At 47.2% G+C, this 13,440-nt stretch overlaps 2 protein-coding genes across 4 annotated transcripts; both read left to right on the top strand.

Annotated features, from left to right (window-relative positions):
• The first annotated feature begins 777 nt into the window (after positions 1 to 777).
• Positions 778 to 5,985, top strand: HMCES (5-hydroxymethylcytosine binding, ES cell specific). Of its 3 annotated transcripts, none has more exons than XM_072127495.1 (7): positions 778 to 919; positions 2,224 to 2,428; positions 3,109 to 3,252; positions 3,339 to 3,458; positions 3,685 to 3,845; positions 4,664 to 4,856; positions 5,124 to 5,985. In XM_072127495.1, exons 2-7 carry the CDS (start codon positions 2,240 to 2,242, stop codon positions 5,319 to 5,321), a joined length of 1,005 nt encoding a protein of 334 aa, XP_071983596.1. In that variant the 5' UTR covers positions 778 to 919; positions 2,224 to 2,239; the 3' UTR covers positions 5,322 to 5,985. The 3 variants fall into 3 exon arrangements, with proteins under 3 accessions (XP_071983596.1, XP_071983598.1, XP_071983597.1); XM_072127497.1 differs by having other exon boundaries at positions 824 to 919; positions 2,227 to 2,428; XM_072127496.1 differs by lacking the exon at positions 778 to 919 and adding an exon at positions 1,485 to 1,643.
• A 1,617-nt stretch (positions 5,986 to 7,602) lies between these two features.
• On the top strand, positions 7,603 to 11,245 carry LOC140105070 (histone H2A type 2-B-like). The gene is made up of 2 exons (XM_072128961.1): positions 7,603 to 7,744; positions 7,823 to 11,245. Exon 2 carries the CDS (start codon positions 7,832 to 7,834, stop codon positions 8,210 to 8,212), a length of 381 nt encoding a protein of 126 aa, XP_071985062.1. The 5' UTR covers positions 7,603 to 7,744; positions 7,823 to 7,831; the 3' UTR covers positions 8,213 to 11,245.
• The last annotated feature ends 2,195 nt before the right edge of the window (positions 11,246 to 13,440 follow it).

The following is a 13,440-nucleotide window of genomic DNA, read 5'->3' as shown; positions in this document are numbered from 1 at the left end:
GAACCTACGGCACGGGTGCTGGAGGTGGCACTCGGAGCCATCCATGTGGGCACTCAGGCCTTTTCCCCACCACAGAGCTTGAACGGTAAGTTCTGCAGTTCCTCCTGCAGTTCTGTGTTGCCCAGGATGTGTCACATTCAGCATTATTTAAAGCAACACTTCCTGGGACTTCAGAAGGATCAAGGTGATGTGGACAGGGCTGGATCATCATTGGAGCTCCTGCCCTACGATTCTTCCTGTACATGGGGGTCCTCGCGGGAAGCTACAATGATAATCCGAATTTTCCTACTTTCTACCGTATTGGTGTCCTTAAGACGCCAATACAATTGAAAGCTGTGGTGGAGCAGGGAGCAAAAAGTTGCTGGTTAAATTGCCTTGTCAGCACTTTGTGATAAATAAGTGGGTTTTTGGGCGTAGTTTGGGCACTTGGACCATCACTCGTCTATAGGATAAGTGGCACCAGATGTGTCTGATGGACTCCAAACTAGAGAAATTGAACCAGAGGAGACATAATGAATACATATCTATCTATAAATCAATCATATGATACATAATAACCATAATACATTATATTGTAAGACTACAATTCCCAACAGTTTCTAATACACTGAGAGTTGTAGTCCTGGAGATAACTGCTGTAACCTCTAGCACTCATCCCTGGACGACTAGTGGATGTCCCAATCCAGTGAGAAAATCACGACAGCCGGGAAGCATAGAGCTACCTGGCTATTACCTGCCCTGTGCTCATAACTGTCGATCATTATCTAGCCCCGCCCACTTAGCTGACAGGGTCCTGGTCAGGTGACTAGGGATCACATGACCAGTTATGTAAACGGGCGCGCAGGAATATCCCGCTTCCTGCAACATGGTGGCCGTGTGATCAGTTCCGGGTACCAATTATAGGCGTATTACTGTGCAGGTCAGTGCGCTTGTTGTTGGTATAATCTATTACATCGGATTTTACAGTCTATTGTCTGTTCTTCACATTACAGCGTTGGTTTGACACATTTTTTTCCGAGAAACTACAACTCCCAGCATGCCGGCTGTCATGGCATGCTGGGAGTTGTAGTGTCCAAAAACAACTTGAGAGCTACAGGGTGCAGACTGCTGCAGAACATCTTATAGAGGTGTTTTGGGTTTTTTTTTGTTCTGTCTGTTTGTTTGCCACCACTCCCAGCATTGTATACCAGGTTATTATGAGAAAGGCATGCTGGGACTTGTAGTTCTATGAAAGTTATATAAAGCTTTCACCTCTGGCTACAAACAAAGCAAGATAATTCTACAAACATTGATTTGGGGAACCAGGAACATTGTCAATGGCAGATATAATCAATACTGCAAAACCTTTTTTTTTCCAGGGATTCTGAGTTTATTTTGGAGGTTTCTGTAAATCTGAGTAACTTTCACTTTATCCTTCTGAAACCTCCTTTTTGCCCGGGTCAGGGGTCGGTGCGACTCTTTTGGGGTTTCACATAAATCCCCAGGGGTTTAGGTATCAGTTCTGTGTATCTGAGAGTAACAGCTTCCTGTGCACTTGTCGCCAGTATCCTATATATTGGTTTCAGCGTGGTTTCTATATGACTGCAGACGTGTATAGTGACAGACCGAGCTCCTGCCGTATTATGTAACTCTACCGCCACCAGGTAATTTAGTCATAGATTTTAGAATGTTTTATATAGAGAATAAAAAGACTGTGCAACACTATTGTTCTCTCTATTTTCTAGATCTCTAGTTGCTGTGAGTGAATGGAAACACTTTTGTTTCAATAGAAAGGCTGTTTATTTGTCCAGGTGCAGAACGACCATCTCACAGCTGAGATTTTGCTACAATTGTATGCAGTCTAGGCAGTTCTATGAGAGCAAGATACATCAGCAACACAAATCCAGTGTTTAAGGCTAAAAATTGAGTAAAACAATAGACTCAAAACATAACTGCGACCCCCCACTGCACCAGCAATTACCTAGATTGTATATGTTTGCAACTAAACCCTCAGCTGTGAAACGTTTTTAGCAGGTTTTCTGGTTGTAAGCATTTTTCTATTCACAGACAGTGAGCAGAGATGTTGAAAATTGTGAGGCAGTCAAATTCAAAGTTTATTACAAAGTTGCTAATCTTTTTGTAGTTGTAATTGCAGACCTGATCCTCAAGAGGAGATACAGCCCCTCTACACACATAGTTATTACCTACAAGCCCATTGTAACAGTGTATATCTCTCTGTCACAGAAGGACCGGATACGAGATGTGTGGACGCACAGCTTGCACTCTGGCTCCAGAGGATGTCAGCAAATCTTGTGAATACAAAGACAAGCAAGGACATAAAAAGCGACCCCACTGGAGAGATGGCGACGCAGATAAATACCACCCATCCTACAATAAAAGCCCCCAGTCCAACAGCCCCGTCCTGCTCTCTATGAAGCATCTTCAGAAGGTAGGATGAGAGTCCATGCTCCAAACATATCAGAATAGAAAATATTGGGGTCCGTAGGATATTTCATCATATTCCAGAATTATAACTTCTTTGGGTGTGGCCTCACACTGCTGTGCTCATTGATTTCACCCAGAAGACTGCTGCAGTTTTATTTTTATCAGCACTCTAGGGAGAACTGGCGTTTGTATTGAGATCACATGTTACATTGCATATATAAACGTGGCCTGCAGCGACACAGAGAGCACAGCAGTGTGAGGACACGCCCCCATTGCACATGTGTAAGCTACAATCCTGGGATATAAATCTATATATTACAGTCCTGCTGCTACCAACAGCATACACAACGGTCTGATTACACATCTCTCCTGGAAAAATACCTAACACTGGTGGCAGAAACCACAGAGCACAGCAGTGTGAGGACATGCCCCTAGTGAATTTGCAGAAGCTAAAATCCTGGCATATAAATCCATATTTCACAGTCCTTCTGCTACTAATACAAATGTATGATTACACATCTCTCCAGGGACAATACCTAACACTGGCTGCAGAGAGCACAGCAGTGTGAGAACATAACCCAGTGCATTTGTAAAAAGATAAACTCCTGGAATATAAACCCATATTTCATAGTCCTGCTGCTACTAACAACATAATCACAGGTGTGATCACTTTCTTTTGTACAGGATGCTGACTCTTCGGAGCGAGTCCTGGCCGCCATGCGCTGGGGTCTTATCCCGTCCTGGTTCACCGAGACGAACCCATCTAAAATGCAATTTAACACAAGCAACTGCCGCAGCGACACCATGAGCGAGAAGGCGATGTACAAGGCAAGTGTGTTGTTTTGGTCTCCAGTGATTTGGTTGGGATGGTGTGAACAGCTCCATATGAAGGTCTCGCCTCCTCCTTCTCGCAGGGGCCTTTCTTTAAAGGCAGGAGATGTGTGGTTCTCGCAGACGGATTCTACGAGTGGAGAAGACAGGACGGGGAGAAGCAGCCATACTTTATATACTTCCCACCCGTCAAATCAGAACAGGTACATCAATGATATCTCAGTAGTAATGGTTTGCACTCCCAGAAAACTGAGAAGGGGGTGTGGCCTATACAGCACCCAAGACGTATGTTGTCTTTGGATTTTCTCAGTAGTGCAGCCTCAGGCTTTTGAATCTGTGACTTCAAGTGATCTCAGCCTGGGAATAAGGAAACCGTTTCCTAATTCCTATTATGTATAAAATGACCTCTTGGAAACATTCTTTCTCCAGTCTGAAGATTCTAAGGATGATTCCGATGCAGGGAGTCGGAGGCTGCTCACCATGGCCGGACTGTTTGACTGTTGGGAACCTCCTGGAGGTGGAGAAACGCTTTATTCTTATACTGTCATCACCGTGGACGCCTCCAAGAGTATGAACTGGATTCATGACCGGTGAGGAAACCATGTAATGTGTCAATGGTCTAGCACCATGCACACAGTTGTGGCTGTGTCTGGTACTGCAGCTCACTCTCATTCAGATCATTTATATTAGTTCATGTTAAGGTCATGGCACTTGTAAAACTGTAACCCACCGCAGTCTTCTGTATCCAGTTTGTTCTTCCTCTGGTGGTGCAGCAGCTTCTCTTGTTGACTCAGACCCAGTGAAGCGGAGAACGTCTCCTTGTTACCCATCACTAATTGTGCGCCTCTCATTTCCTTTTTCTATACCCAGATTAGTTTTATCCTAAATTGCCTGATTATATGACTCCATTTCATATGTTAAGCTTGTAGATTATAAGCTTTAAAGAAAATATTTAATTAAAATCCATCATGATAAACCACTTACTTGCTCATAGATCCAGGCCCTGTGACTTATATTGTTATCCATGGCCTTTTTTCTTCTAAAATCAACAATTAAAATTATGCCAATCAGCCAGAAGGGCTCTGGGAGGTGTTTCCAGAGCCCATCTGTGCTGCAGCTTCACAGGCTATTACACTGAGCACAAGCTCTTCATTAAATAATTTTAAAAGTTGTTTTTAGAGAGATGGAGGCCATGGAAAACAAATATAAGAAGATTTCCACAGTTACGGTGCCTGGATGCATGGATTTCAATGGTAGTTTTGTTGAAGACAACCATACACTTTAGATGGCTGACTGCTAGATTGGTCTGAAAGGAAAGAAGAGAGAAACCTCCTGCCAATCCCCTCACATCCTGATGAGATATGATAAAATTCATGCAGTTTCATGTTTGTCTCCTCTCGGTTGTCAGGATGCCGGCTATACTGGACGGCGATGAGGAGATCCAGAAGTGGCTGGACTTTGGAGAGGTCCCTGCAAAAGAAGCCCTTAAGCTAATTTACCCCATCGAAAACATCACGTACCACCCTGTGTCCACTATAGTGAACAACTCCCGAAACAACACCCCAGAATGCATCGCCCCCATCATCCTGCAAAAGAAGAAGGTAAGTCTGCAAAATACTTCTAAAAGGGGCTTATACGACAAAAACAACAAGGCTGCCTCAGTTCTGAAACGCCGGCTCACTTGTTCATGGGCTGTGTGAGGTTAGACTGTGATGTAATACCCTACACCGCCTACAGGCAAAGAGTGGCGCTGCTTTGGGAAGGACACAGCCACTTTCATCTCATAATCTTCCCATCTAATGTCATGTCTTATCACTTCTTGATGAGTTCAGATGTGAGTGACGTTTGCTTCTTGTATGTTCCCGTAGGAGCCGGCTCTGAGCGCCAGCAGTAAGAAGATGTTGGCATGGCTACAAAGTAAGTCTCCGAAAAAGGAAGAAAAAGAAGGGGTTAAACCGGCCAAGCTTTCTCAGTTGGCTTTGTCACCCAAGAAGACGAGTGCAGGGTTAATGCATCAGTGGCTGAAGAAGGAAGGGGAACCGTCACCCAAGAGGCAAAGGACATGAACCCCAGAAGACACTACAAATACCATTACGGCTCAGCACTACCTTCTCTGCGTCGCCTTGTTTATATACTTTGTTATTGAGGTTCTGTATGTTTTGTTCTTGTGGTTGTTTGTTGGGCTGGAGGGGTCACATTGTGGTAACCTGGATGATCGAAAAACTCATCAGGGATCCTTTATTTACCTTCCTTTGGCCTACAAAGCTCCTCCCACCCTTTCTGGTTGTGCTCCAGAGATTCTCTAGAATCTTCCCTTCTTTCTTTTTGGCCCACCTGCTCCCTCCCTAGTCATATAGGATCTCTCCACAAAATTCTTAGCCAAAAAGGGGTACTAAGGCATCCCCCTTGTTTTTAGAGGGGGCGTCCTCCCGCCTGTGTCCAGGGATCTGACTTAAGCCAATGGTTTTTAGTAGCGCTGGGTGGAGGCTCCTCCCTCTTGTCCGTTTTAGTCAGATACCTGCAGTATTCAGCCTCTCATGGCATTAGTTTGAAATTTATTGTTTTCTTAATTTTCCTGATTCTATTGTTGCCATTTCGGGTGTGGGTTCTCCCTGTGTTCGCCCTCTGGAGGCGACTTACCTGATGCTGATTCGTTTTAATAGCCTTTTATATTTCTGTTCCATTTGCACAAGTTATTATGTTTAATAAAAAATATGTTTGTAAAATTTTTTTCATTTGTGTCTGAGTGGTGATACCCTCTTATAGGCCTCTGTAAGGGGTAAGTGGTTGTAGCTTATTACCCCCATACAAAGATAATGGGGCAGATTTACTTACCCGGCCCATACGCGATCCAACGGCGCGTTCTCTGCGGTGGATTCGGGTCCGGCCGGGATTCACTAAGGCAGTTCCTCCGACGTCCACCAGTTGGCGCTGAAGTTCCCCGAGGCCCTCAGAAATGCACTGTAGTACACCTATTCTTAGTGAAGGTAAGTGCGAGTCCCGCGTCACTTTTTTTTTTTTTTTTAAATGCGGCGGTTTTTCCAAATCCGTTTGGGTTTTCGTTCGGCCACGCCCCCCGATTTCCATCGCGTGCATGCCAGCGCCGATGTGCCACAATCCGATCGCGTGCGCCAAAATCCCGGGGCAATACAGGGAAAATCGGCGCAAATCTGAAATATTCGTGAATCGGGCCCTTAGTAAATGATCCCCAGTGTGTAATAATTAGTGAACCCAGATATTCAGCCAAGTGTTCTGATTGGTTAAATATCCGATCTCTCAGTTTAGCCAAATCACTGTGCGACTTGAACTTCTAAATAAATCAATTGTGAGTGTAAAGGGTCTGTTTAACATGTCAGCATGTCCTCTCACTGCTGTGCTCTGTGCTCTCTGCAGCCAGTGTTATGTATTTTCCTTGGAGAGACCTTTTTTTGTAGCAACAGGACTGTGAAATACAGATTTACATACCAGGATTGTAGCTTCTCCATGTGCACTGGTGGGCTGTCCTCACACTGCTGTGCTCTGTGCTCTCAGAGTTGCTTTTACAGTTCTCCCCATATCATTGAAAAAAAATACTACAGGCAGGGGTGTAACTAGAAGACCCAGGGCCCCATATCAGTGGGGCCCCCTTCCTCCTTTTAAAAAAATATACATATTTGTATACTCACATGTGAGCTACAATCCCACATAATATATATATATATATATACACAGCTTATACACACATACCGCATATACACACATACATAGAGTACCATCCTGCATCATATACACACACATACAGCATACCTGACTACAGGTTTTTCTCTAAGTTACAGGGAAGCAGAAAAACAACAGAATTTTTTTTTTAAATTTGTCTGTTCTCTTTCTCTCTGTGTCCCCCTCCCCCTTCTCTCTCTCTCTCTGTCCCTTCCCCTCTCTCTCTCTGTCCCCTCCCTCTTCTCTATCTCTGTCCCCTCCCCCTTCTGAGTCCCCTCCCACTTTTATCTGAGTTCCCTCCCCCTTTTTTTCCTCTCTCTGTCCCCTCCCCCTTCTCTCTGTGGCCCCTCTTCCTTATCTCTTTCTCTCTGTGGCCCCTCTCCATTATTTCTCTCTTTGGCCCCTCCCCCTTCTCTCTCTCTCTGGCCCCTCCCCTCTCTCGCTCTCTCTGTGCCTCCCCTTCTCTCTCTCTCTCTCTGTGTCCCCGCCCCCTCTATGTCCCCTCCCCTCTTGTCTCTGTGATACCTTGTTTAACCCTTTCATCAGTGGCTTCCGCTACTCACACTGAGCAGAGCGCTGTGCGACTAAAGAGGGGGCGTGACCATGCAAATGAATTCCTGACGGTGCGTCCAGTGAGAGAGCGGGAGTGCGCCAGCGGCGGCCAATCAGAGCGGCGAGCGCGCTGGGCTAGTCCGTTGTGGGCGGAGCTTGGCGTCAGTGCGGCGCTGGCTGTGGCGGAGGGCAGAGCTGTCTGCGGCTGATCCATAGAGCGGGGACCAGGAGACCGAGCACGGTACGAGGGAAGGAGGGCGGGAGGCGGCGCGGGGCCGCCCGCTGACACTAACCGCTGCTCTCTCCTCCTCCCCCGCAGGTGTGAGACATGTCAGGACGAGGGAAATCCGGAGGCAAAGCCCGGGCCAAGGCCAAGTCCCGCTCCTCCCGGGCCGGCCTGCAGTTCCCCGTAGGCCGCGTCCACCGGCTGCTGCGGAAGGGAAACTACGCCGAGCGGGTGGGGGCCGGCGCCCCCGTGTACCTGGCCGCCGTGCTGGAGTACCTGTCCGCCGAGATCCTGGAGCTGGCGGGGAACGCGGCCCGGGACAACAAGAAGACCCGCATCATCCCGCGCCACCTGCAGCTGGCCATCCGCAACGACGAGGAGCTCAACAAGCTGCTGGGAGGGGTGACCATAGCCCAGGGGGGCGTCCTGCCCAACATCCAGGCCGTGCTGCTGCCCAAGAAGACCCAGACCTCCAAGAAATGAGACCCGACTACAGCCAGGGTGGTCGGGAGGGGAGGGTACTTAGTCATTGTAGGATAGGAAGCAGGGCTGAGTCTTTTATACCCCCATTCCAGCACCTAAAGTGTTAATTAGCCCTAAAAAGTTGTGCCCCCCCCCCACCCCCTAAATACGGAGTTAAAAGATATCTACTACCGGGATGAAATATTATATGCAAATGAGCCTGAGGGGCTCCAGGCTCCATTAACACTTGAGCCTGGAGCCCCTCAGCCTCATTTGTATAGATCCTGGTGGTAGAGGGATTTTTCTAAAAACATCTCCTCTCCTGTTTGTGGATGGTGAGCGGTATCACTACTAGCGTAACAAACCGTGGTACTGTTTTTGGAAGGTAGCCGCCGTCTTTTTTAAATTTATTTTAACCCTTTTAAATTTTTGGCTGCCTCGCTGTGAATCACTTGCAGCGTATCAATAACATTGAGGGGTGATTCTTTTTTCGACTATGTAACTAGGTCGTCCACTGTGCGTCGTATGATCCGATATAGCGCCAAAAGGGCAGCTGGAATTTTGGAACCCCGAAACATTGTCTCATTTTTAGAGATGAGCCGACCCAACGTGCTGGTTCAGCTGCCCGACCTGGACAGATTGGCAACCGAACAGCCAATCCGGCTAAGGAACACTACTGGGCATGACTAGGATTGGCCAGAGGGAACTCGCGCGGCCACACCGGGACGTTGGATCCGCTCATCTCTACTCCTGTTGTAAAATGGACTGTCCATGAGCCGGGATCTAAGAACCTATTGGGTCATGTATGATCCGTCACCATAACACACATTGGTGCTAAATATTGGGACAGGCAACTAGTTATCGGTAAAGACCCCCCCCCCCCCCCCCTGTATTTATGGTATAATCTAAAGATGGAATGGGCCAATACCCTTTCATGCAATTTTACCCCCTAATTTTCTGCCCCCATTAGAGGTGCAGCCTTGCAATGGTTAATAGTCGTGTGCTGGCATGGCGGTACGGCGATCCCCGTCTCTTTATCCTTTAATGGTTCACGAGGGGTTAATGGTTCACACAATTTGACTTTACAAATTCTCGACCTTTTAGACTGTTCCCTCCTTAGTTCCCCCGGTCGTCGTGTTTTTAGGGGTGACACTTCTGTTTTGTTGTGACGTGTCGTAAAGTTTCACTAGTCTGTCAGGGGGGGAAGAAGCCGTAATCACGGACATCGCAGCTGCTTAACCCTTTGTGCACTGAGCATAATTACCAAGGGTGGCGTTTTCGTTATTCTAATTTTTGGGGTTCTCATGGTATTGTATATTATTCAGCACTTTACTGCTCCCTGAGAGTATTAGTCACCGAGTTGGAGTCATGTAGCAGTGACAGGACAGCGGTGGTCCCCTGTACATCCAGCCGCGTCTGCAGTGAAAAGATCGGTGAACCTTCACCTTTGACACCCCCCCCCCCCCCAATATTCGGTCTGAAATTCTATATTTTATAAACTCTTCTGATATCTCTCTTGTGGCTGGAGCAAATCCCCTGCATAAAAAGGAATTATACAATTCCGTCTACTGCATTTCGCCACTAGGGGGAGCTCATGGAGGTTACTGTATACAGATTATACAATGAGCTCCCTCTAGTGGTGGATGAAGTTACGGAGACTGTTATCTTCTAGAAGGGGTTGTTTTTCATCAACCAAAACTGATGGAGGGGGATCTCCAAATTGATGATGTGCATAAGGGAGCCGCACCAGCACTGCTACATCTAAAGACTCGGTTTAGTCGCCATGACATTGTATTGTACTGCTGCTTGTATGGCAAGTAACCCAGAGGGGGACTTATCCCAGGAGCCAGTTTTTTGGGTGCAGAATGTAGTTCTCCAACTTCTCGAGCTGGAATTTGGGAAGCGCTTGGTCTGGGGTAACGCGCTCGCCTCTGGGGTCTTCTGTAGAGCTGCTAGAAAGCACCTTTAATGCGGATTTACTCCTCTCCGAGGAATCCTCGCACTTTATATGTTTTACAAATCTCCCAAAAAGAAGAAAAATCCTAAATCTTCGCACCCTTGATGAGACCCTATAACACTTCTATTTATAGTAGAGGATCCCATGACTGTCCTCGATAGAGCGTCAGCTCCTGGGCGAGCTCCTGTAGACTGCAGGGCTTCCGCCACCACATTTCATAAGTTGTAGCATTTCCGGGAGGGGTTCTCTTTTATTTAGGCCACGGGCTGGGTTTACAATTGTCAAAGAAGATGCGGGGGGGTGTCTGGGGGGGGGGGGGCAAGGCCGGGGGCACACAAGGACATGGAGTCGCTAGTGTCAAAACCCCAGATTTTGGTACAATTCATTGGTAAAATCGCCTCTGCTGCACTGGTGATGTGCTACATAGGGGATGAGGTTCACCATGAATGTGCCCTGTATGTGCAAACCCTTAAAGGGGTTGGCTGGAACTGCACAGAGTTCACTTGATCGGTGATGGTCTGACTATAGGATAGATTAGGGGTCCCTAAGGGGGGTCCCTGGTGCTCCATTCCTTCTCCATGGCACAGCAGGGGTTGGTGGTTATAGCCGTGCCATAGAGAATGAATGGGGCATACGAGTTTGATCAGTGGGGTTCAACTATGTCCAATTCCAATATTTTGAAGCAGAAGCCACACCTATTGCCCTCTGTGAACCCGGCCTTCTATAGTATATTATGGGTGGGATACCTTTTGGGGGGGGTGTTGTCTTGCTCACCCCCACCTCATCACCAGCTCCACCTTTATCGCTCCCGGGACCCCCCCCCCCCCATCTTCTTGCCTGGTCTCCCCTATACTGTGTGTCCTACTTGAGACATAGCTGTGTCTATCTTCTGGTGCTCCCCCCATGTCTTGTTAGGGTCCGTCGATGAAGATGGTGATAGAAGTGATTGAGATTTCTCCGGTTCTCGCGTTGCTGTACGTTGCGTTGTTTTTTAGAGGCACTTTACTGAATAGTGTGCAATATTGTTTCTTTATATGGGAAAATGTCTTTTTCTATTTAATGTGTCAATAAAAACTTCCCCCTGTTTTAAACTGAAATGCGTTGTCTGTGTCGTGATGAAGAGGTCATCCAGGGCCTTAGATGGGAATAGCCCCTCATGGCTGTGCCAAAAACCCTCTGCAAGTCAAAGATCCTGATATTAGGCATAGAGGGTGACCCCATGGCGGTGCCCCTGTAGTGGCAGGGGGGGTGGCCTACAAGAGACTCCTCTCATAATCATAATAAAAATACCTTTTCTATTGGAGATGGGAATAGCCCTTTAATAATAATAATTCCTTTATATACTGCACACAGATTATGCAGCGCTGCACAGAGCTTGCTAATTCGGTCCCTGTCCCCATGGGGCTCACAATCTAATCAATCTACCAGTATGTTTTGGAGTGTGGGAGGAAACTGGAGGACCCGGAGGAAACCCACGCAAACACGGAGAGAACATACAAACTCTTAAAGTAGATTATCCTGGTATTGGGCATAGAGGGTGACCCCATGGCGGTGCCCTGTAGTTGCAGGCAGTAGATGTCCTTCTGGTGTCACCTGTCATTGTAGGAGGTCAGTGTCCGCTCTAGTGCACAGGCCGGGGGATGTCTATGCTTCACTGTTCCGTGTTGTTCACAGCTGTGTTCCGTGTCAATGTGCTCTGGGTGAAGACACTATGTCGTCTTATGTGGAGTTTCCCTGGGGGATTGGTGCCACCATCATAAATAAACCCAGCTGTGCCCCAAATATAACAACTCCATAGACAGTGACTGTGTCATGTATAGTGGGGGGAGCACCGCTGTGCCCTCTACAGACACTGAACAAGCAGGGAGCCATTGTCATGTGATTAGATTAAAGGTACTTACCTATCCTATCAATTTCTGGGTCCAACTCAAAGAACTCCCAACATCCGCAGAATCGCGGTACCTAGAGTCAGCTGATCAGGCATTGGACCCCCACCCATCTATCATAAAAGGACCCATTTAAAGGGTCACCATGATGTATCATAGTCTGAGCCTGTGTAGAGAAGCTGTGGTTCCCCATATGTTATGTATCTGTACAAAACTGATGTTCACAAAGAAACCAAAAACTAGCAATTTTCCTCCACGACCCTTTGTTTTTGTATTTTCTGGGTCAATGAACCCAGAAATAGGGCATCGAAATGACAAGACCCAGAAGATGTAAGAGGGTGGCACCTGCTAACGAACGAAAACCCAAAAACTCTTGCAACCCCCCCAGTGCTACAGCAGCAGTTATGGGTCTTTATCATGTAAAATTAGATATTGTGACCCACATAAATGGGGGGGGGGGGGGGAGCGCAGGAGAAAGTGGACCCCAACCCCTAATACCAACCACCTGCATGACCTCTGACTCTGGATTGCCCTGATGGAGATGGGTCCAGGAGGGCAGAAAATGTTTAAAGGGGCCGTGAAGGATCAGGGGGAAGTGTCATAGCAACTTCTGTCCAGGGGCATTTGCCTTAAAGGGCATCTACCACCAGGATGAAGGACTGTATGCAAATGAGCCTGAGGGGTAGATGCCCTTGAAGAAAGAATATGAGGCTAAATTGCAATACCAGACAAAACCTGTAGACAGGAGCGGCGCTGTGTGAGGTGGGGGGGGGGGGGGTATGTAAAATTCTAGTGCTGACCCTTTAAAGGAAGGAAATATTCCTAGCAACAAAGTCATCCACCAGATACCTCACCTCTAGGTCCATCACCTATTCTGGCCGTCTCTCCTCATTGACATTGTACACGAGATTGTGGGTGCTCCCCCCATTTATGAGATATATTTCTATATACCAACTTATAGAACATCTACCACCAGGATGAAGGACTGTATGCAAATGAGGCTGAGGGGCTCCAGGCTCCATAGGTGTTAATGGAGCCTGGAGCCCCTCCGGCTCATTTGCATACAAATCTTTTATCCTGGTGGTAGCTGTCCTTTAAATGGGCTGCCCAAAAAAGATTGAACAACTGTAGCAGTTTTCTTCCAAAAATAAAAAATTAAATAAACAGCGCCATTCCTGGTTGCTTCTGGTACTGTAGATCAGCTGTATAGAGACAAATAAAGCTTAGTTGCAATACCAGGCACTACCAGTGGTCAGGAGAGGAGCTGTTCATGGAAGAAAGCAACCATGTTGTTTAACCCCTTTAAGAAAGAGGTCGTCTGCCCCCTACAAATTATGTCCTAGTGGTCAAACTTGCTGATTGGTGGGGGGGGGGGGGGGGTCCCGCAGATCATGAGAATGGGGCTG

The sequence above is a fragment of the Engystomops pustulosus genome, chromosome 10, assembly GCF_040894005.1.
Source record: "Engystomops pustulosus chromosome 10, aEngPut4.maternal, whole genome shotgun sequence".
In the NCBI taxonomy this organism is placed as follows: domain Eukaryota; kingdom Metazoa; phylum Chordata; class Amphibia; order Anura; family Leptodactylidae; genus Engystomops; species Engystomops pustulosus.
This window is presented reverse-complemented; position numbering and strand designations above follow the sequence as displayed.